Consider the following 26820-nt stretch of genomic DNA (forward strand, 5'->3'; position numbering starts at 1 on the left):
AGCATCTGAGATTTCAGTATGGAGACAAAGGTTATGATTTTTCAGTACAGAACGTGTATATTTGCAGCGTTTGTTGTTTGCTTTTGGCATCTGAAGACGTCAGACTTAAGCGGATTGAGACATAAATGTTTAAAAGTTATATGTATTATGCATTATGTATTGTTATTCAGTCTATTTCTAACTTTTTTTTCCGAGTGTATTCAAGTGTATGTATTAAAATGTAGGCTATAACATACAATAAACAATTTTGTATTTGGTCCAGTTTTTTTATATATATATTTTTTTTTATAGGTCTAATAGAAGTTAATGGTAATCATACAAGAAACAAACAGACAAATAAACAAAAAAACCCGAATTTGGTTCCTGGAGGCACTCAAAGCAGTCCCACACAATGCTTCATATAAGAGTTCCTCAGGAATTCTTAAACAGTCATAATTATGTAATAGAAAGTCATTAATTTGACTTTTCATCTAATGATTTTGACTGTTTAATCTCATAATTATGACTTAGTAAGGCATATGTCATAATTTTCACTTTTTAAATCTAATAATTATTTCCTAAAATTGTCAGTTATGTCATAACTATGAAATAAAAAGTCAAAATTATGAATTAGTATGCAATAATATCGACATTTTATGTAATACTTGTGACTTTTTCTGTCAAAATGAAGTGTTACCAACGATTATTGTTCTTATGTGGTGGAAACGGGCTTCCTTACGATAGATACTGTACAGTTTACTTGTTGTTCTTAAAATAGTACGCAACACGCTGTATATACTTTGCAGTGTGCAGTGAGTAGTGAGTCAGTCTGTGTAATGTGACCCTCCAATGGCTGTGTGAGAAACCCCGTACAACCGGAAGCGGAAAAAAACTCCCGCGGCATGAGTTTCGCCGCCATTTTGCATCAGACCTATTGAAAAGAGTGAGATATCAGCAGACACGGCGGGATCTGGCCACTTTATCCTCTTTCAGTACATTTCTCTCTGGATTTATCCCAACATAATCCAAGATATTAACTGACAGGTATGAGAACGCTCTCTTCAGATTTCATAAACGCGGTGAAGTGATGCTTTGGCTTTCCGTAGCGAGTAGAGAGTGATCGCACCGGCACGCGCGCGGCTCAACTCATCACATATCAGACGAGCGGCATTCTTACACATTTTATGCATAATTCACGGACTATTGTTTGCTTTCTGTGCACGTAAAAGTAGTGTGGTAAAGTCATGATGTGGTTGCTGGTCAAACACGATGTCGCCCCCCCTCCCTTCCCCTAACAAACACAGACATACACACACTCACACACACACACGTTGTCAAATAAACACATTTATCACGTCCAGCCATGACTAAAGTTTGTTGTGAACTTGTTTTGTTCTTTTGTCTTAAAAGACGAAAACGTGTGATTTATGATTGAAAGACTTAGTGGAGGTGCTGAAACAGGCTTTATCAGAGTGTCCACGTAGCGAGTGTGTGTTGTGGCCTAGCGAGTGTGTGTGTTCTTGTCATCACTGACACAACAAAGAGACACGGCCCGATGAGAATACATGACATTTACTCATTTTAACCACCCTGACTTGTTTGAACTTGAATTTAAACGGTTTGAATCTGTCGCTTATTATATAGATAAACGAAATCAATCACGTTATTTAACAAAGTAATGAATTGTCAACGTTAATGTGTCATAGGTTTGTAAAGCGCACTGATATCGTGACTGAAGTGACCGTTTTCTCGGTAAACGTCATGTGCTCGTGCTCGTGAAGCGGGAGTTATTCGGAACACGTGGAAGTCTGAGTGATGAAATACAGATGAAAACCAGTTCTTTTAAAGCACTATTGCAAATATAATATACTAAAATATTACAATAAATACGATGGAACATGATTGCGGTTATTATTTTCGTCAAACACGAATTTTCTGTACAGAATTAGCGTTGCCGGATTCGGCAAAGGAAAATAAGGGACCGTATAAAAAGGGACACCCGAAATATTTGCACTGGACCACATGGTGTGTGTCATCTCGGTGTCTGCATGTAAGCATTTTTGCTTTAATTAAATGCTAAAATGAATCTCAAGACATGAACACATTTTTGTTTAAAGTCCTCATGAATTCAAAATTCCTTTTTTTGTGTGTGTGTGGAATATTTCAGTAATTATGTTTTATTTATGCATCATTATTGTTTGAAATGAATTTTTCCTCATAATCTTAAATCAGAATAACTTCTTGCAGCCATATCTCTTCTCTGATGAAGAGGGTGGGGCAATAACCTGTCACTCACATGAGATCAGCCAATAGCAAACCACACCCATCCAATCAGTTCCCAAACGGACTAAATCAAGCCACGCCCTACTTCTTTATTTCATTCAGATAAATGTCACAATAGGATATAAAATACAGTCGCAGATGATGGCAACTTTAAATTGTTGAAATTAATTGTGCATAAATAATTACTGCATCTATTCTCACAGTTGACTCAAATACTTTACAGCATGTGCTTATCAAAGCTATTAGTACATTTTAAAAGTAACATGATGAAAGTTGATGTTTGTATACATAAGAGTTCTGCCATTGTTTTGGCCATATTGATAAATAAAACATACAATGCGGTGGGTCGATGCCTCATGCAGCCTCAATATGGCAAAAAAGAGCTATATATCAGTGGCAATCGTTCATTACCATGATATCTGCCAGTTTCTGCGCCTTGGCATGATTCAGTGTTTGGCCATTTTTCTGTTTTCTATGATTTAGCCTACTAAAAGGGATGAGTAGCTTTGTGTCCTAGCTGCAGTTTGTAAGATTAAAATATGTAAAGTATGCGTGACGCGTGAGAACCAATGAGGTCTGTTTGAGCATCCCTACTTAGCATATTATATGTGCACTTTTGTAATGAATAACTCGTCAGTTTTTTTTTTCGATAGACTAACATTTTCAGACTATTTTGAGATGTTGTTGCCATTGCGTGTTGCTTTGGGTTGCGTACTTATTCTGCTTATTGTACATAAAATACGAGAAATTTATATCAGTAGACACATTGACATTGACAGACAGTCTGTTTACAATGTCCGCCATTGTAACAGATATTTACATTACCAATGTCTATAAATATATTGGATTATCCAGTTATATTGGATATTATAGTGATAGATGCTGCTTTTTTACATTTGAGCCATTACACAAGTTTTTACATGTGTGTGTGTACTGTTTAATTATTTTGTGTATATAAATACACACATGCATGTGTGTATGTAAGAAAATTGGCTATTTATATATAATGTAGATTAATCACGTTGTGATTAGACAAATCACTGATTTGCTGAAATTAAAACGGCGATGAGCGCCAGCCAATGAGATTTAGCCGTTTGTGCATTAGCTCCGCCCACTCCCGGAGAAACCGGCATAGCCTATCTTCTGCTTGTTCTTAAAAGCTGAATAAGTCCAGATGAACTGTTATTTTGACAGGAAAATACAGCAAAGAATATCGTTTACATGCAGCGCGTCGATTCTGCGACTGAGAGCGAAACTCTCGAGCGCTCAGTGTTCAGCGAGTGAAATATATCGATGCCAAAGTTATCATGAGGATTGTGATGTTTAAAGCAGATGTCTTAACAAATGTCAGTCGACCGGGAAGATTTTGAAACGAGCCGTTAATTAATAAACGCGCAAGATCGCTGTGAAAATACAGACTGGAAGTCAAAAGACAACGAGCGCAGCGCTGAAAAGGGGCGGGGCTACATACGGTCTATACTTGGGCTCTAAAATCAAAGAATTGATTAGCCAGTGGCTAATGCTAGACATTATTTAGTCGCCCAGAGTGAAGATTTAATCGCATATGTGCAATAAAACATGAACGAGAACTGAATTTGCGATCACATGCTGAGAGACGTTCTTTTTCACGGCTGCTCGTGCTTAATAACACTTGTATATAAGTATTATAGTTAATTTTTCAACTTTAAAGCGGTAGTTTCTTTCGTTCATTATTTTTGTTTGTTTTTCTAAATACAAATCAGTAAATTTCTTCTTGTTTTTTTTTTTTATAATTTTTGTCTATTTAAATTCTATGTACAAACTCACCACACACTGTATGGTCAATGACTGTAATTTGTTGAAAGCTATTTTTCTTCTGAAAAAGATGACACCTTGCACATGAAGATGGCACATTGTTTTAGAATTTTACAGTCAAAAAATAAAAATATGTGAAACACCTATGTTAGCTTCAGGTTCTAAAGGGTTAACCCCGAGCACGTCCCGCTCTTTATATTCTCATTCATGCATGTCATCACTCTGAAGTGTCAATAGTGCTATGAATACTGTGATATACATGATATAGCAAAATCACACAATTAGATAATACCAGTTTAGCTCAACCAGTTACCAAGCAATGCTTCATTTAGTTCAGTCTGTGGTGTAAATAGATCGCATTAGCATTTAAAGAAAAAACACATGATCAGGTCAAAGAGTCTGAATAATGTTTGTTCTCTAAGTTTTACTGGTAGTCACTTTATGAAGAATTTTTTGAACTAGTTAAAAAATCTAAAATTATATTTGGTGTCTGAATAATTTTAGTTTTGACTGTATATCATCATTAAACTCCTCTTACACACGATTGTCCTGCAGTGTGTCTCCATCTCTCTTCTCCATCTGCTACTCAACTTTGACCCAGTTCTGGATTAATTTGGCCCTTTGATCTGCACAGGTCCCGGAGACATGGCCACGGAGCATATAAATGGGAACGGTACGGATGAACCGGTGGAGTCGTCGGCTGTGGTGCCGGTGACCCATTCAGAGCATTTCCAGACGCTGCTGGACGCCGGCTTACCCAGGAAAGTGGCAGTCAAACTCGACGAGATCTACATCGCAGGTGAGGCCGGATGCAGCTCACGCTCCAGGATTGCAGGATCCTTTGTGCCTATCGGAAGCAACTTCCTGTGTTTTGTGTATTATTATTATTATTATTATTATTATTATTATTATTACTAGGGATGCACTTAAATGAAAATTCTGGGCCAAAACAGAAAATTCTGGATGCACTTGGCCCAAAACCGAACCCGAAAATGGCTTAAAAAAAAAAAGATAATAGAAGATAAAAGAAAATATTAATAACTTATTTTTTAAATTATTTTTGTATAATTATGTTATTATTACACTATTACACTTTTTAATTAAATTCAATTATTTAATGAATCTAAAGAAGAAAAAAATTAAGCCAATAAAATAAAAATAGCCACACTTTTATTTCAAGTAACATGAAAATTGGACAGAAAATAGGCCTATATTAAAATAATATTAAATATCAATATATTAATATCAATATATTCTTCATCCAGTTCTATGCAGCGGAGTCAGATTTAACGTATTTATTTTTTGACCTATTATTGAAATAAAGTATAGTCCTGCGAAGCTATTATTATTATGAGAGCATGTGAGCAGAGAGCAGGGAGAGGATCAGTGAACGAGAGCTTCGCCAGCACGGCTACACACACCATATTACAGCACGGCTACACACACACACACACCATATTACAGCACGGCTACACACACACACACACACCATATTACAGCTACACACACCATATTACAGCACGGCTACACACACACACACACACACACACCATATTACAGCTACACACACCGTATTACAGCACGGCTACACACACACACACACCATATTACAGCTACACACTATATTACATCACGGCTACACACACACACCATATTACAGCTACACACACCATATTACAGCTACACACACCATATTACATCACGGCCCCCCCCACACACACACACACACACACCATATTACAGCACAGCAGGGCTAGTGCAAACAGAAACAAGTTCAGAGAAATATCGTGTCGGCACGTTTTTAGCGGACTTTGCCTTTCTGGTGAGTGTGACCGGTACATGTGTTTGGGCCGTGAGCGACTGAGCAGACACACACACACACACACACACACACACACACAGAGGTTGCAGCGGAACATTGAGCAGAAAAAGCTGCGAACAAAGAGCGGAGAGCGCAGCACTCACTCACTCTCACTCACACTCACACTCACACTCACACTCACACTCACACTAACTCACTCTCACACTCACTCACTCTCTCACTCTCACACTCTCTCACTCACACTCTCTTACTCACACTCTCTCTCTCTCACTCACTCACACTCTTGCTCACACTCTCTCTCTCTCACTCACTCACACACTCACTGACTCACACACTCACTCTTTCTCTCTCACTCACACTCACTCACTCACTCACTCACTGACTCACTCACTCACTCACTCACTGACTCACACACTCACTCTCTCACACACACACTCACTGACTCACACACTCACTCTTTCACTCTCACTCAATCACTCACCACTCACACTCTCACTCACACTCTCTTACTCACTCTCTCTCTCTCTCTCTCTCTCACACTCTTACTCACACACTCACTCTTACTGGTCGCTGAACTACCTGGTCACTGAACACGGAGGGCCGCACATTTTCGGCTTATTATCGGCCTTTTTTCTCTTTCGGTCAAAAAACTAAAATTGCTATTCACCAGCCGAAATTTCGGTGCATCCCTAATTATTACTTTTTTTTTTTACTATTGAAACTGATTGTTTGACTTATTTCCGTGACGGAATAAGGGAGAAACTTGCAAATGTAAGGAAAAAATGTCCAAATGGTAAAAGATGAAAAAGAGGTAATTACCTTTTTATTAGGGATCCTCAATATATCAGCCACCATATCGATATCGACCCGTAAATGCAATTTTATGTAATTGATGGGATAAGATAATTAGGCCGATATGTTAAATCCGATAAATAATGTTTTATTTCCTACAGCTGAGACACTTCAGATGCGCACTGTTCAACATAATGGTTTTGAATTGCTTGAAATATGATTGGAATCTGTCATATTGGCTTCATAAATTTATTATGAGAACACGACTGTACAAGAATGGTTATTCGCCCGTTTTTCAGCGCATTTTTGCGGAAAGAACTGTTTTTGCCACACAGTTACACTTTCATGACTAGCGCAGTCAAGTTCGCTTGTGCATTTGCAGCCTTTTGTGCTTTTGTAAGTTGTAATTATGTTTATTTTGTGTATATATTAATCTCAAATAGGATGCATTTGGCTGAGGTAATGAACGATGCTGCAAAGCGCTTCATTGTACCAGTGATCATCTTTAGCTCTAGCGTGTGCAGCTCGAACTGCAATGCACATGAATAACTATGATATACATGACATAATGAGTATTTTGTGAATTCTCTGGGTTTAGTTGCCGTGTTTCAGCGTGTTGTGGGAAGAGCTCGTCCACAACAGGAGTTACACATTCTGACCAGCGCAGTCACGTTCGCCTGTGCGTTCGCGTCATTTTGTCCAGATATAAGTCGTAATATTCATTTTATGTAATATAAATATCTGATTTGTCATATAGGATGCATTTCTTTGAGGTAAATAACGGCTAGCAGCACTTCATTGTAGCCTAGGCTACCATCTTTAGCTTCAGCGCCCACGCTCAAACAGCAATGCACAACAATAATAACTATGATGATATGGACTGTCATATACATAACATTATAATTGCACACACTATTGTGATAAAATGTCTTTGGGTTTAGTTTTCTCCACAACAGGAGTTATACATTCTGGTTCAAGTTCATCTGTGCGTGATTTTGTGTAAATATAAGTTGAAATATTGTGTTTATTTTGTTTAAATGTGTGATTTATCTTATAAAGGATGCGTTCCGCTTTGATAATTAGCCTTCTAGTAAAGCGCTTCATTTTACGGGTGTTCGTTCTCGCGTAGCTCAAACAGTGATGTCATCTGAAACAGTAGGCCTAATATTAAAGTGTTCATAAAGTGTTCCCACAAAAAATATTTTTCCTTGTAAATAGTTAATAGGACAGTTCACTCACTCACTCACTCACTCACTCACTCACTCACTCACTCACTCACTCACACACTCACACACTCACATACTCACTCACTCACACACTCACACACTCACTCACTCACTCACTCACACACTCACATACTCACTCACTCACACACTCACACACTCACTCACTCACTCACTCACACACTCACTCACTCACTCACTCACTCACTCACTCACTCACTCACTCACTCACTCACACACTCACATACTCACTCACTCACACACTCACACACTCACTCACTCACTCACAGGTAAATAGGAAAGAATAGTTCCCACGTTTGCTATTACTGTAATATTCATTTTTTAAAATATTTTTTCCCCCTAAACATTGATGCATTATTATTATTATTAATAACTAGCAGGGCTCGACATTAAGCCTTGTAATGTGCTTGTCTTCCAGACAGTTAATTCGGTCATTCACTTGTCCAAGTAAAAAAGTTGCTTGTCTGGAATTTATTTTTTATTTTTGTATAATTATAATATAATTTATTCCGAAGCAATATTCTGAAACGTCTGTCAGCGCATTCTCTCACTCGAGCATACATTGCTGGCGGCACCCCTGCATGTGGATATTATTGTTTTTCTCAACATAAACGTGAAACAATATAAACGCGTTAATCATATGCTGACTCGAGTGTGTGTGTACGTTCTGTACGATAACTGGCACAGTCTGCTTTATCAGGCGCTTTTCCCGTTGGCGTTGCTTGAGCTTAAATGCTTTTGTTCTTTATATTTTTTCTTTACACATAGGCTTTTAATGTTTTCAACTAAAAGAAAACTTTAACATATATTGTAAGCTTGTTGTGTATATTGCCTAATCATAAGCTTGTTCAGAAATGGTGACAAAAACGTAAAAAATAACGTATTTTTCTTTAAACGTCATTTAAATAAACAAATATTCGATTTTTGTGAGCCCGAATATCCGGATATTTTTTTTAAATGTCCCTAGTCCCGAGTGAGTGAGTGTGTGAGTGTATGTAGGCTATTTGTGCGAGTGAGTTAGTGAGTGTGTGTGCAAGAGTGAGTATGTGTGTGAGTGAGTTTGTGTGAGTGAGTGAGCAAGAATGAGTGTGTGTGAGTGCGTTTGTGTACATTTATGCATTTGGCAGCCGCTTTTATCCAAAGCGACTTACATTGCATTTCAAGCTACACATTTACATTCTTATCAGTTAATGCTTTCCCTGCGAATCGAACCCATGACCATGGCGTTGCAAGCGCCAACACTCTACTGTTTGAGCTACAGGAAAGTTTGTGCGAGAGTGTGAGTGAGTGCGTTCGTGTGAGTGAGTGAGCAAGAGTGAGTGTGTGCGTTTGTGTGAGTGAGTGCGCAAGAGCATGTTTGTGAGTGAGCAAGAGTGAGTGTGTGTGTGAGAGTGTGAGTGCGTTTGTGTGAGTGAGCAAGAGTGAGTGTGTGAGTGTGTTTGTGTGAGTGAGTGAGCAAGTGTGTGTGCGAGTGAGCAAGAGTGTGTGTGAGTGCGTTTGTGTGATTGAGTGAGCAAGAGTGAGTGTGTGCGTTTGTGTGAGTGAGTGCGCAAGAGCATGTTTGTGAGTGAGCAAGAGTGAATGTGTGTGTGTAAGAGAGTGTGTGTGAGAGAGTGTGAGTGAGCAAGAGTGAGTGTGTGAGTGCGTTTGTGTGAGTGAGCAAGAGTTAGTTTGTGTGAGTGAGTGCGCAAGAGCATGTGTGTGAGTGAGCAAGAGTGCGTGCGTTTGTGTGAGTGTGTGTGAGTGAGCAAGAGAGTGTGAGCGAGCGAGTTTGAGTGAATGTGTGTGTGTGAGACGGCACGCGATGACTGGTCGGGAAGCAGTGTGTAGTCTGACATGTTTCTTGTCCACGACACGACAAGATTTTAAGAGTCAAAATCGTGTAATCTGACACAGTGACTATCGTAACGGACAAAAACAATCATGTAATCTGAACCAGGCATAACATGAACTAAAAGAGAGCATGTTAATAAAATATTTGTGTTCATGTTAGTTCACAATCACAGCGTCTGTGATTCGATGATCAGCGCTTATAAAGTCTCAGTGTGTCCATGAGACCCAGTCCCGGCTCTGCTCTACTGTGTCAGATTACACTCCACATCAGCTGAGTAAAGTACAGCTGTAGTTCAGATCTCGTCTTACATCAGGATGTTAAAATTGTATCTTATATCCAGTTAAGTGAAATGTATTGACCGATTGTAGTGGATTAAGTGTGTGTTTTTTGTGCAGGGCTCGTGTCTCACAGCGATCTCGACGATCGAGCGATCGAAGCGCTGAAAGAGTTCAATGAAGAAGGTGCGCTGCAAGTTCTCCTGCAGTTCAAAGACAGCGACCTGTCGCATGTTCAGGTATGTTTGAGACCGCTAAACCAGTGCAGTCCCAGAACACTTTCATTTCACCGGGTTCCTTTTGATTAGCATGTTTTTGGCACTCATTATTATTTAATTTTGACACATTATGATTTCTCTGTAATTGAGCTCTGTAAATCATAATAGCTAAAATGACAAAGCATAGATTGAAAAGTACATATGAACATAATGTAAAAAATTACATGTATGGATCGTTAATCAGAAATGTAATTCTTACACTTGCTGTAGCAGAAACACTTTTTTGCAAGCAACCTTTATCCAAGTTATCTGTAATTATCATAAATCAACTTACAGCGTTCCCATGTTTACTTGAAATCCTTGAAAGTTTGTGAATCTGAAAAAAAAAATCAAGGCCCTGGAAGGTTTTGGAAAATAAACATACTTTTTTTTATTTTGCATTTATACATTTATATCATACAATTTATTTTGTGCAAGAAGTTTTCTGGAAAAAATTCCATATTATTCCCTCCGGTCCGCGAATGTGTTATTTCGCCAACTCTTCGTGGCCTGTGCACACTAGCTTGCTTGATTTACGTTAGTTACGCACATTTACGTGTTACGTTATTAATGAAATTATTTGTCGCTGGAATCATATCGCGTCGCGTCTGGTTAGGACACGGTGTGAGGCAGAACAATACTTCCCCACGATCAGACACCAGCTGAGCAGAAAACTTAGTGAACAAACAATACAGACGTCCAACCGTAGCCATGCCAAACAAACACCTCCCTCAAACACAGAGCAACCATGACGCGATAATGACGCGATATACTTTATATACTCTAGATACCGCTCGGTTAATAATCATGGGGCGGAGCTATCTGTGAACGGCACTTCACCACATTACTGATAAATGAAGGATAGTTAGGGTGTGGTGTTTAATGTTTGAAGTTTTGTCCACACATCAACTAAAGACAGCATTGAGTAAGAGATCGATTCTTGGGATTGAAGAATCGATATTGGCTCATCAAAATCAGAATTGATCAAAATCGAGACATTTATATTTTCAACCCATCAAATGTACAATAACTCTACATTGTCTTTACTGTATACATTAAATATAGATTAATCCTTGTTAAAGCTGCATAAGTTATTCAGTCGAGCAGTGATGGATTTTGTTTATCTAATGCACGGATCTAATATACTGAAACACATCTGATATTCACCAACTGTTTACGTTCACTTAATGCGTAACAGACTTTGTGTTCATTTCGTCTAAATTGATTTTTAATTATACTTTTTTTTTTTTCACTGGCGAAAACGAGACGATAACTAAATAAAAACCAGTTTTGAATGACAAAAACTGTGACGAAAATCTATTGACATTTTCTTCAACGAATAAAAACTAGACCAATGTTAGGTAGGGATGATTTGGGAAGAGGTCCAGTCAGAACTGATGTCATGCATTAGTGGTAGATGCGCACATTTGAATCGTAACGTGCTGATCTAACCGGCGGACATGAGTTGGCATGCGCTTGATGCACGTCTCATAAAACTAGCTCAATCTGTGTCTGTATCGCATGTTCAAACTTTAAAACCAATCATATTAACAGGTTAATGGATGTTTTCTCCGGGAGTGTATATAATGGGTTTGGAAATTTAGGAGAAATTCTAAATTAATGCATTACAATTTAACTAAACCCATTATATTTTAGTCGACTAAATCTTACTGTATTTCGTCGACTGAAACTAAAACAATTCAGATTACTAAAATATGATCAAAACTAAATGGCATTTTAGTCTAAAACTAAATCAAAATTTGCTGACAAAATGAACATTGGTTTACAAGGATATTTACTCACTCCCATGCACTTGTAGGCACACACACACACACACACACTCCTGCTCACCTGTTGCTCATGTTTTGAACAGAATAAAAGTGCGTTCCTCTGTGGCGTGATGAAGACATACAGGCAGAGGGAGAAACAGGGGACCAAAGTGTCAGACTCCACTAAAGGACCAGATGAGGCCAAGATCAAGGCAAGTTTACTCTCCCCATCTATTGCTTGTTCATTGATTGTTCTCTTTCTGCTGATGCAGTAACTTCAGGAACTGTCTCACCGTCGAGTGTTTTATTTGCTGCCTCTGCAGGCTTTGCTGGAGAGAACCGGCTATACGCTTGATGTGACGACAGGCCAGCGCAAGTATGGTGGTCCTCCTCCCGGGTCGACCCATGCCGGGGTCCAGCCCACCGTCGGCACCGAGGTTAGTGCTCTCGTCGTCCAGAAAACACACATTGGGCCTGTTTACACCTGGTTTTCTCAGATCTGATTTATCAAAACGATTTCATTCACACCTGGTCACATAAATGTGTTTTCGCAAAACGCATATAAATCCGATCTTCAGTTCTATGATCAGCTATACGCAGATTTAATGGAGTTCACGTCACCGAAAGCAACAGATATGAGCTGCATTTTATTGATCATCAGCTAATTTCAAAATCAAAGACCGCAATAGGAGAGAGAAGCAACAGCACTGATATAAGATCATTTAGTTTCTTTACTTTTAATGAAGATGATTGTGTGTTACGCATCTGAGACTTACTTTCACTTTATAACATGTCATATAGCCTATAACACGCTCACACGTTTAGTTTTTAGCATTGTTGGGAGGAGTAACATTTACACATGTGGTTTCAACAACCATCTCCTCCTGAAGTGGTTTGAGCGATCAGATTCAAATCTGTCTCGAATGCGTTTCGGAGAACATTTACACCTGGTCTTTCACGATCAGATAGCTATCAGACCACAGAAAACGCATGAGACCAGGTGTAAACAGCCCCTATTAGTTTGTGTGAGTGACTTATGTCTGCTTTATTCTGTGCAAGTGTTACATCATTAACCCTGTGAAGCCGGACATATGAAATAATAGCCAGAAAAATATATTTTTTGGAAATCAAATTTTTATGGCTCATGTATAGTATAGAATATGGATGATAAAAACCTCAGGTTTATTTAGAGGACCAAACCGAGCAAAAAAAGATGCAATTTGGTGCAATTGCTGATATTTATATGGACAAAACGTAAGATGAAATTTGGGTGCTTGTAATGTAAATCAGTGAGATGTTATTTTCAAAATATAAGTACAATGTAAAAACATGCATGTACACAATAAGTCCACTGTATCAAATTATTAATTTCAATGTAAGTACATAGTACTTAAAGCCACTTAATATAAAGTGGGACCAAAGTAACTAAGTAACGCAATTAGTTACTTTTTAAGGGAGTAACGCAATATTATAAATTACTTTACAAAGTAACTTTCCCCGACACTTCTAGTTGTAGAAGTAGTTGACTCATGCGCAATCCCTAGAGTTTCTACATTGCTTGGAAGTCTGCTGAGAATGATGTTTATTTCAGTAAGACCAAATGACGGATGCACAATCTAAAGATGAACGTTTTCAATCTTTTTTATGATGGCTAATTAATGTTGGTCTGATGATCTCTTCAAATGTTCATAGATTTTTGTGGGAAAGATCCCGAGGGACCTGTTTGAAGATGAGCTGGTCCCTCTGTTTGAGAAAGCGGGGCCGATCTGGGACCTGCGCCTGATGATGGACCCGCTCAGCGGCCTGAACCGCGGATACGCCTTCGTCACCTTCTGCACTAAAGAGGCTGCGCAAGAAGCCGTCAAGCTAGTGAGTGACTGTCTTTACCAGGGGTGTAATGATGCCCTCATGTCACGATCCGATCCGATATTATTGCGATACTCCAAGACATATGATAAAAGGTTAACAAAAATGAACTGTTGATTAAAATGCTAAATTTGGTTTTACATTGTGTGTGTAAATGAATATTCTTGGACTTGAAACCCAAAGCACAGGACAATAGAGACACCAGAATAACAATATTCATGATTCTGAAGATGAAAATACAGAATTATTGTAGATGAATATACTTGTTCTGTCACTGACTAGATATATTTATAATAATGTAGGACACCTTTTACTGGTAACATCAGACATCTGGCATTATCAGGACCCACAAATATTCCCCCATTGCATTATTACACATTATATTCAACATTATATATAGTAGTTTAATGTAGTGCTGACACTAAAACTCTTTTCTCACACAGTAATTTTTATTTTGGGTGAACTATCCACGATACATATTGCATTTTTGTATTGCGATATATTGTGACGCGATATATTGTTTCAGCCCTAGTCTTTACTGTTGGTCTCTGGTCTTCTGGATTCTGATTGTAATATTTCCTGCAGTGTAACAACAACGAAATCCGACCTGGTAAACACATCGGCGTGTGCATCTCTGTTGCCAATAATCGTCTCTTTGTGGGGTCCATCCCGAAGAGCAAAACTAAGGATCAGATCGTGGAGGAGTTTGCCAAAGTTACTGGTGAGTTTTGGTGTTAACTGACATTAGTGGTCGACTGCTTATCAGAAAAATCGGTGACACTTTACAATAAGGTTCATTAGTTAACTACCTTATTTAACATGATCTAAGAATGAACAATTCTTCTACAGCATTTATTAATCTTAGTTAATATGAATTTCAACATTCACTAATACATTATTAAAATCAAAGGTTGTATTTGTTAACATTAGTTAATGCACTGTGAACTTGAACAAACAATGAACAGCTGGATTTTTATTTACATTAACAAAGATTAACAAATACTAGGGGTGTAACGATTCATCAACTACATCGATGTATCGATTCATATTCTTAATGATCCAACTACATCGATCTGTGCTCGGCAAGTTATATCGATCTAGACATATATCGATCTAACATCGTTTTAAAAGGTAATGAATCGATTGTATCGATACTATGAAATAACGCATTGGATTTAAGCACGTCAGACTTTATAAGGATGTTTTTTTCTTAGCACTTTTAATGATAAAGGCATTAACGTTACTCGATTCAGTCTGCCTATCTGTGACGTGATCGCCATTGCGTGACGCGCCAGCAGCAGCGCAAAGACAACAAGCAGCGCAAAGTCTCTCACCTCAGAAAAACGGACTTTCCTGTCTCTCAGCCGCTATACTGCAGTAGCGCGCACTCTTCAATTGCACGCGCAAATGCGGCGGCGCGCGCAGCAGGCTTATATCGTTTCACTAGCCTATATAAAGCACAAAATAAACTACAAGCATGCAACGTCGTTACGTTTTAAATTAGAAAAAACGTGTTGTCCAGATTCAGTATCTGCGGTCAGATGATGTTGTCAGGCTATATGTCCGTGTCATTATTCTATCATTATTTTCATAACTTGTAACGAAATAAAGTCTCTCACCTCAGAAAAACGAAATCTCATGTCCTGTCATCGTTATACTGTGCTCGTAGCGTGCACTCTTTAATTGCATGCGCATAATTAATTGATACCTGATACTCTTTCAAGAATTTTTGGCTAAAAAGTCACTGAATCGATTTCAAGTCACTGAATCGTATCGGATCGTATCGTTCTAAATGAACCAATATCGTCCTTGAATCGTATCGACAACCACGAATCGCGATATGAATCGAATCGTTGTTAAAACGAATCGTTACACCCCTAACAAATACTGTAACAAATGTATTGATCATTGTTAGGGCATGTAAGTTAGAGGATAATTCCGGTATTTAGCACTTTGAGTCTCTTTTCTGGTTTGTTTTGGATGAGCTAGAGTGGTGGACACAGAAATGTTGACGATGGGTCCTGTCTCGACTTTTTGACTCGTTTAGAGTCGCCTTTGACCGCTTCAGAGTGGCTGGCTACGGGCATGCACGAACATGTCCTTAAAACAACCCTTAATGTTCGTTTTCAAAACTGTGCAACTCACCGAGTGGTTAGTGGTGTTCGCTGATGTTCCAAAACAAGTAATGTAGCGAAATACAGTTTCTGTCGTGTTTTATTTGGCATTTTGGCATTTGGCATTTTGTCTCTCTGACAAAATTAAAAAAAGAAAAGTAAGTGCGTCTTAAATACGAGCATGGAATAACATTCATATGAAGCCGTTTGAAGATTTCCTTTAAAAGACCAGTTTTTTTGTTTTGTTTTTTTTATCCTTTTTTGTATTTCTCGCTTTGCTGTACATCATTTGTATATAGTTTACATGACAATAGTAAAATAGTAATGAAGCATAGCTATTTTTTTCCCAAATTTATTTCAATTACTAAACTACGAGTAATTGCTGGTAGTTTTCTAAAAAGATTCAGTTCTGTTCATATTAAGTGGAAAGCTTTTGTTCATATTGTTTTTAAAAACTATTGGCTGATTAATAGGTTCTCAGCCAGATTTAGCACTTTTAATTGTAAAAATGAATCCGTTTAAAATGCATAAATAATGCTAGCGTTTGCATTGGGCCACATGGAGATGGTCTGGAGGATGAACGTGACCCTCACACTCAAAGATGATTCAAAGGTCAAATTGGTTTGTCTTTTCATGTGGATTTTACAATCAATCTTTACATGGGTGTGTGAACACAAACACTATATTGCATTATATATTGCACAACACTATATACACTATAGTGCATAACAGCGCAAGTATGCATTTCATAAAACGAAAAATTGTGTACATGCATTTGATTTTTGCATTTTTGATCAGACGAGTCAAAAGGGTTAAAAAATCCAAGTGTGTTTTTTTTTTTTTTGAAAATTGCGATCGCAATTTAAAATCCATTTTATTTAATTTTATAAGGAACACCAGTTTTGTTTGTAGGACGGCACAATTTGTCCCACATTTTTGAGCTTCTATCAATGTGACTATATAATAATACTACTAAATTAAAATATTAAACACAATACGTATTACTATTGTAATAAGTTTCACTATAAAAGAGTATTAAAGAACAATAGTGTTTGTTTTTTTACACAATTCTTTATTTTCAAAAGTTAAAACAATCGTAATGCTAATAAATATAGAAAAACAGGGAATTAGCGGATGCTATTGGTGCATGTTTTATGCTTGTGTGTGTGTGTGTGTGTGTGTGTGTCCTGTTTATTGGCACACATTTGAAGGAAGCGCCATTGTCCTCTTGACTTGCTCAAGAATTTGCCCTGTGTGTTTGTGTAATTGTTTTAAAGCATGTTTGAGTCCTGAGAGTGTTTTTTATTTTTATTTTTGTGATGAACTGAAGAGTTGAGTATTGAAGTGTGATGGATTTGATTTGCCAAAAACGAGCTTCAGTTTTCCAGGAAATAATCTTCCTTCCTCAATCCCAACAGAGGGCTTGAATGACGTCATCTTATATCACCAGCCCGATGACAAGAAGAAGAATCGAGGCTTCTGCTTCCTGGAGTACGAGGATCATAAAACGGCAGCCCAGGCGCGCCGCAGGTTAATGAGTGGCAAGGTGAAGGTTTGGGGGAACGTGGTGACGGTAGAATGGGCTGATCCCATAGAAGACCCCGATCCCGAAGTCATGGCCAAGGTACGCTGTTTTCTGTTAGCACAATGCAAGAGTAGCATTTTGTGTCCAAAACATGTTGTGGCCGATGTACCCAAAGTCTTGCATCACAATGACTAATTTAATATTAGAGATGCACCGATTGATCGACTGGTGATCGGAATTGGCCGATTTTCACGTGATCGGCCATAACCGGCGACCGGCCGGTCAGTCTGACATGTGCCGATTTTATGCCGGTCAAATGCACTCGGGCGCCGCATGATTAACCTTTTGAGCGGTCCGGTCTCATATATGGGATTTTTATTTCTGTGCCCCTGAGAGTAACGTTACGGCGCCACATTTATAATGTTCAGTGACGTCGCATCACTGCCAGATTCAAACTGCTTTCGTGCGTTGGCTGGCGCTGTGCCAGAGTCGGACGCGTTCAGCGCTGTCATATATCACAACTAAGCAGTGGTTTCAACCTCATAATGTTTATTTTAGGTTTCAGATATTTAAATACACATATGCACGAGTAAAACAATACATTTGGAGTTTGTAAAATACACACTGATGTCTGTGGAAGCAGCAATAACAATCTATTCAAATATAATCAGCCGACATGTGTTATTCTTATCAGACAAACATAGTGGAAGTAACTATAAAGTTTACTCTATTCTTCTCAGTTCACCGGCCACTTTCTTGCATTTATTTCGGGAGAAACTGATGAATTCACGTGCTGTAAATCCGACTGACGGGACAACATTGCGGCGTCCATCTCATGTTATAGATCAAGATTATTTATAAAGGTTTTTAAACGACCAAACACACTCACTTACAGGTGTTTGAGAATCGGAATATCAGATAGGCTAGTTGATGACATGGTAAGCAAGTTTGTGAATATTTTGAATAAAGGAAAAGCGAAATAAAAGCGACAAATTTGTTATTGTGGCTGCGGTGTATCACGTGATGCGTCGCCATAGAAACATTAAAGGGAACGTTCGCCTTGAAAAAACTCACTCTGGGGGGTGGGGGTGTCAGTTAGAATATTTTAAACTTACGCGTGAAAGGGTTAAAGAAAAGATCGAAAATAAATATTAGTGTGTGCTGTAAAGTGGTTAGAAAAAAATTAAATCGGTATCTATCGGCAGGTCAAACTCAATGAAAAATCGGAAATCGGCCTAGAAAATTGTAATCGGTGCATCTTTATTTAATATCATGATTAAAAATCATGAGTTAAAACCTAGCATGTCAGTTTTTACTTTATAATTCTCTCACACATTCTTTTTAATGCATAATGCACTAAAAAAGTAAATATGAAGCATAGCTAGTCATCAAGAACCCAATAATTAATGCATAGCACCTGTTTCTCCATACTTGCGCTTGACAGGCGTTTAAAATCTGCAGTCTTTCTCACAAGACCAGGTAACACAGACTTTGACAAGTCTTCTTACTGACTGAATTCCTGAACTCTCTACTTGTCATAGGTGGGGATTTCAGTGTTGTGTTTTATATCAGATATCAGATTATTTGGTCAGTTTCAGTGCTGTGATTGACAGCGCTCTTGATAAATGTCCACCAGGCCGACTCATCTCTTAATTGAGCTACGACTGGAAAGTGATAAAGGTCGAAATTAGCAGGGTAAATGAATAACGAAGTATACCATACCATAATTACTCAATAAATACACTTTTAAACAACTCTTTGAATATCTAATAAGCATTTCATTAAATTAAACAAACTTTGCATTACGGTAATGAGAATAACAGCGAATGAGAAATAATAAAACATTACTTTAGGCTATTACAGCAATGAAAGCGAGTTTTTAATAACTTGTAGGGAATGTGCTTAAGTATCATGTAAATGTTAGATTGGATGGTCTTTGCTTTTTCTTTATGCAAAATATTTTTACCTTCCTGTGATTCACTGTTTTCTCCTCACGACCTCTCAGAGCCTTGAATTAGAAATGGTCTAATTAAACTGAAACTTATGTTGCTTTGTGTCGTTTAGGTCAAAGTCCTTTTTGTAAGAAACCTGGCAAGCACAGTAACGGAAGAGCATCTCGAGAAGACGTTCTGTCAGTTTGGCAAACTGGAAAGGGTTAAAAAGCTTAAAGACTACGCCTTCATCCACTTCGAGGAGAGAGATGGCGCTGTTAAGGTAATCGTCTCTTCCTCTGCGTCGCTTTAGAGGTTGTTGGTAATTTATGCACAGATTGTGACCAGTGTTTTTCCACAGGCTCTAGCTGAAATGCATGGGAAGGATTTGGAAGGGGAACAAATTGAAATCGTCTTTGCAAAGCCACCTGATCAGAAGAGGAAAGAGCGAAAGGCCCAGAGACAAGCTGCTAAAACTCAAATGTAAGACTGTTTGTAGCCTTTCATGAGCGTTGTCACGTAACTTTCTTCCCCTGAACACACATGGAGAAACATGGCAGCATTTCCAGGCGCTCTCAAGGTCTATAAATGACAGTGTAAAGTGACTTTAAGGCAACACTTTATTTTACAGTGTCATTGTTACACGTTTTACATGTAGTTACTATAGTAATAACTATTAATTATGCATGATTACATGCAACTAACCCCTTAACCAAACCCTTTTCCTAACCCTTTAGTAAGTACATGTAGTTGCTTAATTTTACTCAGTACTTAAATGTATAAAGTGTAACAAAGACACCTTAAAATAAAGTGTGACCGACCGTATCAGAACAAAAGCCCATATGACTAAAGCCAGGGACACAAGACGTATAGATATTCGATAAAAAAAAACACTGCATATACTGTCATATAGATATTTTTTATTTTGTTCCCATCTATTGAAAGTCTAGACAGGAAAACATTTCTTCTGAAGAGATCACTTTATAATATGATAAAGCTTTTAAGCTTTATTTCCATATATAAACGTTGATTATCAAGTGAGTGTCTTAATGAGCGAGTCACTGAATCATTCATTCAAACCGATTTGTTCAAGAATGAGGCAGTTGTTTATGAATGGGTAATACAATTTTTATTCAACATATTCATTCAAAACGCTGAATCATTCAGTTATGAAACACGGCTGAGTGTTGCTGTGAGATGCGTTATGGTTCTGCTGTGAACTTTGGAAATATTTTCGCTGCTGAAACGGAACAAAAACAGTCAATATCGCATCTAAAATGTAAGTGACTTAATATTAACTACTTTTTTATTGAACTGTTCTATGAAATCAGGGTCTCATTTTCAATCATGATGGTATTCAGAAAAATACCGCCACAGAATAATTTTTTTTAAAAGATAGCCTAATTGTGACTTTATCTCACAATTGCGAGATATAAAGTCAGAATTGCGTGAAATAAAGTCGCAATTGCGTGTTATAAAGTCAGAATTCTGACTTTTTTTTCTCGCAATTGTAACTTTATATCACGCAATTCTGACTTTATAACATAATTGCGAGTTTATATCTCACAATTCTGACATTTTCTCAGAATTGTGAGATATAAAGTCCAATTCTAAGGAAAAAAAGACGGATTTTTTATTTTTTTTTACCTCAGAATAGTTTATATCTCACAATTGCGACTTTATATAATGCAATTCTGACTTTATATCTCCCAATTGCGACTTTATTTCTCAGAATTGCGACTTTATATCTCGCAATTGCGACTTTATTTCTCACAATTCTGACTTCATATCTCGCAATTCTGAGAAAGTCACAATTCTGACTTGATATATCGCAAATGTGAGAAAAAAAGTCAGAATTGTGAGATAAAAGTCGCTATTATTATTTATTTATTATTCAGTGGCGGAAACAAGCTTCCACACAAACAGGACTTTTGGTTGTGTTGCTTAACTGTATCTATATGTTCTCTATATTCTCTGTGCGCACTGTTTCTGAACTCCCTGAAACGCCTCCATTGTAGTCTTGAGTTTCTTCCGGGAACGAACACGTCTCAGTATTCCTAATTTAAATAATTCATACGCAGAATAAAGGGGCGGGGCCTGGTTGAGTTAGTTAGTAGTGTGCTGAAACTGGCAGTTATGGTAAGGGGCGGGACATTTCCCAAACACACTCAAAGTGCTCGACCAATCACAATGCAGTGTGCTTTTTAGAAGGAGGGGCTTCATAGAGACAGGAACTAAACAGAGCGTTACTGACAGACTGGGAAGAGAGGAGCTGCAACAATGGAGAATATGAGGAATATAATCAACATTCAAGCATGAAAACTTGATAACAGAAGACTGAATTATGTCTAGTTTGTAAACCATGTGCATTTTTTTTTTCCCAGGTATGATGAATATTATTACTACGGCCCACCGCATATGCATGCCCCAACAAGAGTGAGAGGCCGAGGTGCACGAGGTTATTCCTATCCTCATGACTATTACAGCTATGAAGATTATTACGATTACTATGGCTATGACTATCACAACTACCGAGGCGGATACGACGATCCCTACTACGGCTACGATGACTTTCAAGCTCACGTTAGAGGAAGAGGCAACAGAGGATCCCGTGGCCCCACACTGTCCAGAGGCCGGGGCTCGAGCGCTCCCCGAGGACGGGCCAGCTTCTCCCCGCGCCCGGTTCTGGGCTCCAGCCGAGCCAGAGGATCCCGAGGAGTCCAGCAGAGATGTCGAGTGGTACGTGATGTGTGGGTGGAGCACTCCTGCAGTGTTGGCAGGAGGTTTTGAAACCCTGTAGGCTAGATTTTTTGTTTAGTCTTTTTAAAGTAGACTTTGGAATCATGGAAAAAGGACGTAGTGATCAAAACACATGTTTTGGCGTTTGTTTTTGCTTCCCCTCCTTTTCATATTGCTTACATATGCAAGGCACCTTGTGGACGAAACGGACCAAAGGTTTGCACTTTCCTTTCATTTATGGAAATTTAATTCACAGCACTTAAGTACACTGGTTTGTGTTAGTCTGCTGCATATGCAAATTGTCTTCAAGTACTCCGAGGTAATGAGGACTGGGCAATATAGCTAGAATATCATTGTTCTTCAGCTTTTTTTTATTTTTTATTTTTGCGCTAGTTATGCAACGAAACTCCAGCAGCGAAACAATTTCAGCTGAAACTGAAAATTCATTTTCAGCCGAAATTGTTTGAAAGGGTTGATGAGATCGATTTGTCGTTCGTTTTGATGAACGGAGATCTTTTAGTCTGTTTTCAGCACACCGTTTTAATGTTTATATTTCAACAAAATGGAGTAGAAACATAATTAAACCAAAAAGTTGTATAAAAAACTGCTTTGTGAATTGTTTTTTTTTTGAGTGTTGATTAAATAAACTTGATTTAATTGATTGATTTAAGTAACTTTATTTTTGGTTTTCGGCTAAATCAGAACTTTAATATTGGTGCATCGCTAATATTTGCTCTGAAATGGCTTTGGGTGCTTTTCCTTAAAGAGATACTCCACTTGTTTTGGAAATAGGCTCATTTTACAACTCCCCCAGAGTTAAACAGTTGAGTTTTACCGTTTTCGAATCCATTCAGCCAATCTCCGGGTCTGGCGGTACCACTTTTAGCATAGCTTAGCATAGATCATTGAATCGGACAGGACCATTAGCATCTCTCTCAAAAAAACGACCAAAGAGTTTAGATATTTTTCCTATTTAAAACTTGACTCTTCTGTAGTTACATCGTGTACTAAGACCGACGGAAAATGAAAAGTTGCGATTTTCTAGGCTGATATGGCTAGGAACTATACTCTCATTCCTGCGTAATAATCAAGAAACTTTGCTGCCGTACCATGAGTGCAGCAGGCGTAATGATATGACGCAGCGCCTGAAAATAGGTCTAATAGGTTAGACAAACTTAGTCCCGGTCACATTGGAAGTTACCGAGCTGGGGACTATTTTCAGGTGCTGCGTCATATCATTACGCCTGCTGGACTCATGGTATGGCAGCAAAGTTTCTTGATTATTACGCAGGAATGAGAGTATAGTTCCTAGCCATATCAGCCTAGAAAATCGCAACTTTTCATTTTCTGTCGGTCTTAGTACACGATGTAACTACAGAAGAGTCAAGTTTTAAATAGGAAAAATATCGAAACTCTTTGGTCATTTTTTTGAGAGAGATGCTAATGGTCCTGTCCGATTCAATGATCTATGCTAAGCTATGCTAAAAGTGGTACCGCCAGACCCGGAGATCGGCTGAATGGATTCGAAAACGGTAAAACTCAACTGTTTAATTCTGGGGGAGTTGTAAAATGAGCCTATTTCCAAAAAAAGTGGAGTATCCCTTTAAGAACCATTTCAGCAAAGTAGGTTCTCTTTAAATGCAAAATTAAAAGTTAAACACTAAAAATCAAGTTAAAAACCAACCCTGCATGTTTTTACTGAAACAAATGGAAGAATATTCAATCATCATGTCAATTTACCATTTAAACAAAAGTAAATCGAACTTAAAAAAACTTTTTGCTCCTGAAGTTTAAATTCGAGGCTTTTAAAACGGCTGTATTAACACACTCATACGCTCAAAGACAAAGGAGGGTTGTAAAACTAGTCTAAAGATTGACTCTTTATGAAGCTTAATGAGCAAAATTTATTGCTGCGATATTGTAAATGATCTTGTCTTTCAGCCTCCGCTCTAATGCATCTTAAATTGAATGATTTAATTGTAAGAGTAACAGGTGCAGTCCTGCCGCTGAACTGAGCTGCGTTAGCACACGGATTCATATCGACAGAGATATTGGGTTACACTTCATTTTAAGGTGTCATTGTTACAGTGTAATTATATATTTAAGTGCTGAGTAATATTAAGCAACTACATGTACTTACAATAGGGTTTGGGTAGGATTTGGTTGAGGGTTAGTTGCATGTAATTATGCATAATTTACTGTTAAGTACATGCAACATATGTAACAAGGACACTGTAAAATAAAGGATTTAGCCTCTGATGTCTTCATATAATGTTCCTTTTAAAATGCTCTGGTAACTGGATTTTTTTGGATAACCATCTCCTGTGCTTTTGTTGTGTAGGTCCTGCATGAACCGGACTAATTATATATATATATACCGTTACTTGTGTTTGCATAAATAAAGCATGCGTGTCTTTTGTTCCACCAGGGAAAGGGGGTCGAGGCTGGTCCTGACCAGGTAGTATGAAGACTGACTTGTTGTATGGGGTTACACCGGATGCTACCAGTGTTCATAAGGTTAAAGCAAACTCAATGATATTCCAGCCTGTATTGAAGCATATCTCCAGTACTGCCACTCCCAACAAACCAATAAGAGTTCAAAAAAAAAAAAAAATCCCCAACTTGCCGTTTTCACATTCGGAGCCCTTCTAAATACTCGCAATTACATAGTCAACGCCTAAGCATGCCACATTTTGGGACTGAAGTTCAGACTCTCAAGGATACCAATACGTCAGATGTGTTTTGCACTTTTTCTTTTTTACTCCTGCGTTTGAAGTGGCTCAAAGGAGCTTGATGCTGATGTATATTTTTGTGCTAACTACAATTTTTTTTTTTTTTTTTTTTTTGTGGGAATGTTCATGTCAACCTAAAACGTTTGGATTCTGGTAGAGAACATCTGCGGGGTTTTGGTGTAACCACCTCACATGGACAAGTCAGGCATTCCAGGAACGTGGTTCTTTTCAGAACTTGTCTTTTTAAGGGTCGGTTAACTACCTCAGTAGAGAGGATTCAACTACCCTGCCTGTACTGTAAATAGGGACACTTAAAAACAAAAAAAAAAGCATAGGAGCAGGGCTTGTTTCTTATGAAATATGCACAAGGGCAGCAGCTCAGAAGATATTCTTAATGTAATATAGTCAATCCGCTGCTGCTCTGACATTGCAAACAGTAAAACTGGGCATGCAAATGAATCTCATATGATGAGCTGGAACAAGCCCTGCTCTTATCCTCCTTTCAACTGAATTAGCTGCCTTGCTTCTTCAGATTATGTAGTTACTGGGTGTATGATTGTATGATAGTTTGGAATAAAATGTTACTTTTGTATTGGCTTAAACATCACAAATGCACCCCGCTGCATTTGCTAAGCCCTGCAGTGTCCTTTTTTTTTCCCCCCCGGTCAGTTCTTGCGAACGCCAGTTCAATGAATTATGTGGGTTTTATAATCAATCATGACTATTGTCGAACGATCGATATTTTCAGTGGCTGCGATCACAGGCATGAGATGAACTTGTTTCTGAAGAAAAAGGGACACTGCAGCTTCAGTTTATATTCCATATATAGCAAGCAGGTGACCGAACCATTCAACCGGTTTTGTACACAGTTAACTCCCTCTCGATAAAGCTGTAACATTGCAACCTTTTGAAAAGATGTGAGCAGTTTTAAACTATTGTTGGTGGCCAACAATGTTTTTGCATTCCAGCAAATAAATTGTTTTATACTGTAAAATGAGGTGAGTGTAACTTATTTTTGTAATAAAGGTTTTGAATTCTATCTTAAAACCTGTTCACTGTCGTCATCTTGTTGTCTGGAAAGATATTTACATGTAGTTTGTGGAAGTGTTTGGTCATGTAGAGTGAACTAATTATCATTTTTTTCGTATGACATACAAATGGCAATCCACTCCAGGAATCTCTGTGGAATAATTTGGTATTTTTGTACAATTTTGCTAATAATTATTTTCCTCTGCCCTAAAAAAAAAAAAAAAGTCGTAGAGATCTAAAATTTGCTGGGATGGGTACGAATCCCACCCACACATCTGTCCGACACTAGGTGGCTGTATAATGCATAATATTATTAAAGCAACACCAAAGATTATTTTGTACTTTAAAATAATGTTTCCAAAATGGTTTCAGAGGTTCATCAACTCGGCACTTCTGCATTCGTTTTGCGACCCTCTGTCGGCTATAACCGCACTATGCAAGTTTGCCAGATCGGGTAGCGGATCTGTAGTTCGAATGAGACATAAGACACTACAAATTTGACTTGTTTTACGGCAAGCGTCACTATAGCCGATAGGTGGAGCCTATATTAAAAATAGCTGTTTCTGATGTCACAATTCATCATACTTTCATAAAATCATGCAACGTACTCTACCTTGTCTGTGGACATCGTTATTTCCAAAAACAAATAGCGTGCTTGTGACGGTAGGCTAAATTATTTATGACAGCAGAAATGGACAATTCCACTTCCAACCTGTAGGGGGACCGAAGAGGAAAAGTGCTGTAAATATTAGCTTTTTGTTCAGAATTCTCAAACTATCTAATGTTATCAAAATAATTTGTAAAAGTTTTTTCAAAGATCAATGCAGAGATTTAA

General features: G+C 38.1%; 1 protein-coding gene across 1 annotated transcript; it reads left to right on the forward strand.

Annotated features, from left to right (window-relative positions):
• The first annotated feature begins 883 nt into the window (after positions 1-883).
• syncripl (synaptotagmin binding, cytoplasmic RNA interacting protein, like) lies at positions 884-26003 on the forward strand. Its single transcript, XM_084392639.1, has 12 exons — positions 884-1023; positions 4691-4855; positions 10144-10262; positions 12154-12261; positions 12373-12486; positions 13742-13918; positions 14501-14636; positions 17448-17653; positions 19619-19768; positions 19847-19968; positions 21870-22224; positions 24653-26003. The coding sequence occupies exons 2-12, from the start codon at positions 4702-4704 to the stop codon at positions 24689-24691; spliced, it is 1680 nt and encodes a 559-aa protein (XP_084248765.1). The 5' UTR covers positions 884-1023; positions 4691-4701; the 3' UTR covers positions 24692-26003.
• Positions 26004-26820: the final 817 nt, after the last annotated feature.

Source organism: Rutilus rutilus, assembly GCF_951802725.1.
Source record: "Rutilus rutilus genome assembly, chromosome: 21".
Classification (NCBI taxonomy): domain Eukaryota; kingdom Metazoa; phylum Chordata; class Actinopteri; order Cypriniformes; family Leuciscidae; genus Rutilus; species Rutilus rutilus.

Bases quoted from the DNA above. Each gene is read 5' to 3' on its own strand.
- syncripl (XM_084392639.1), top strand. From the start codon at position 4,702: ATGGCCACGGAGCATATAAATGGGAACGGTACGGATGAACCGGTGGAG. The intron at 4,856-10,143 runs GTGAGGCCGGAT...TTTTTTGTGCAG, and splicing joins CGACGAGATCTACATCGCAG to GGCTCGTGTCTCACAGCGAT. The intron at 14,637-17,447 runs GTGAGTTTTGGT...CAATCCCAACAG, and splicing joins GGAGTTTGCCAAAGTTACTG to AGGGCTTGAATGACGTCATC.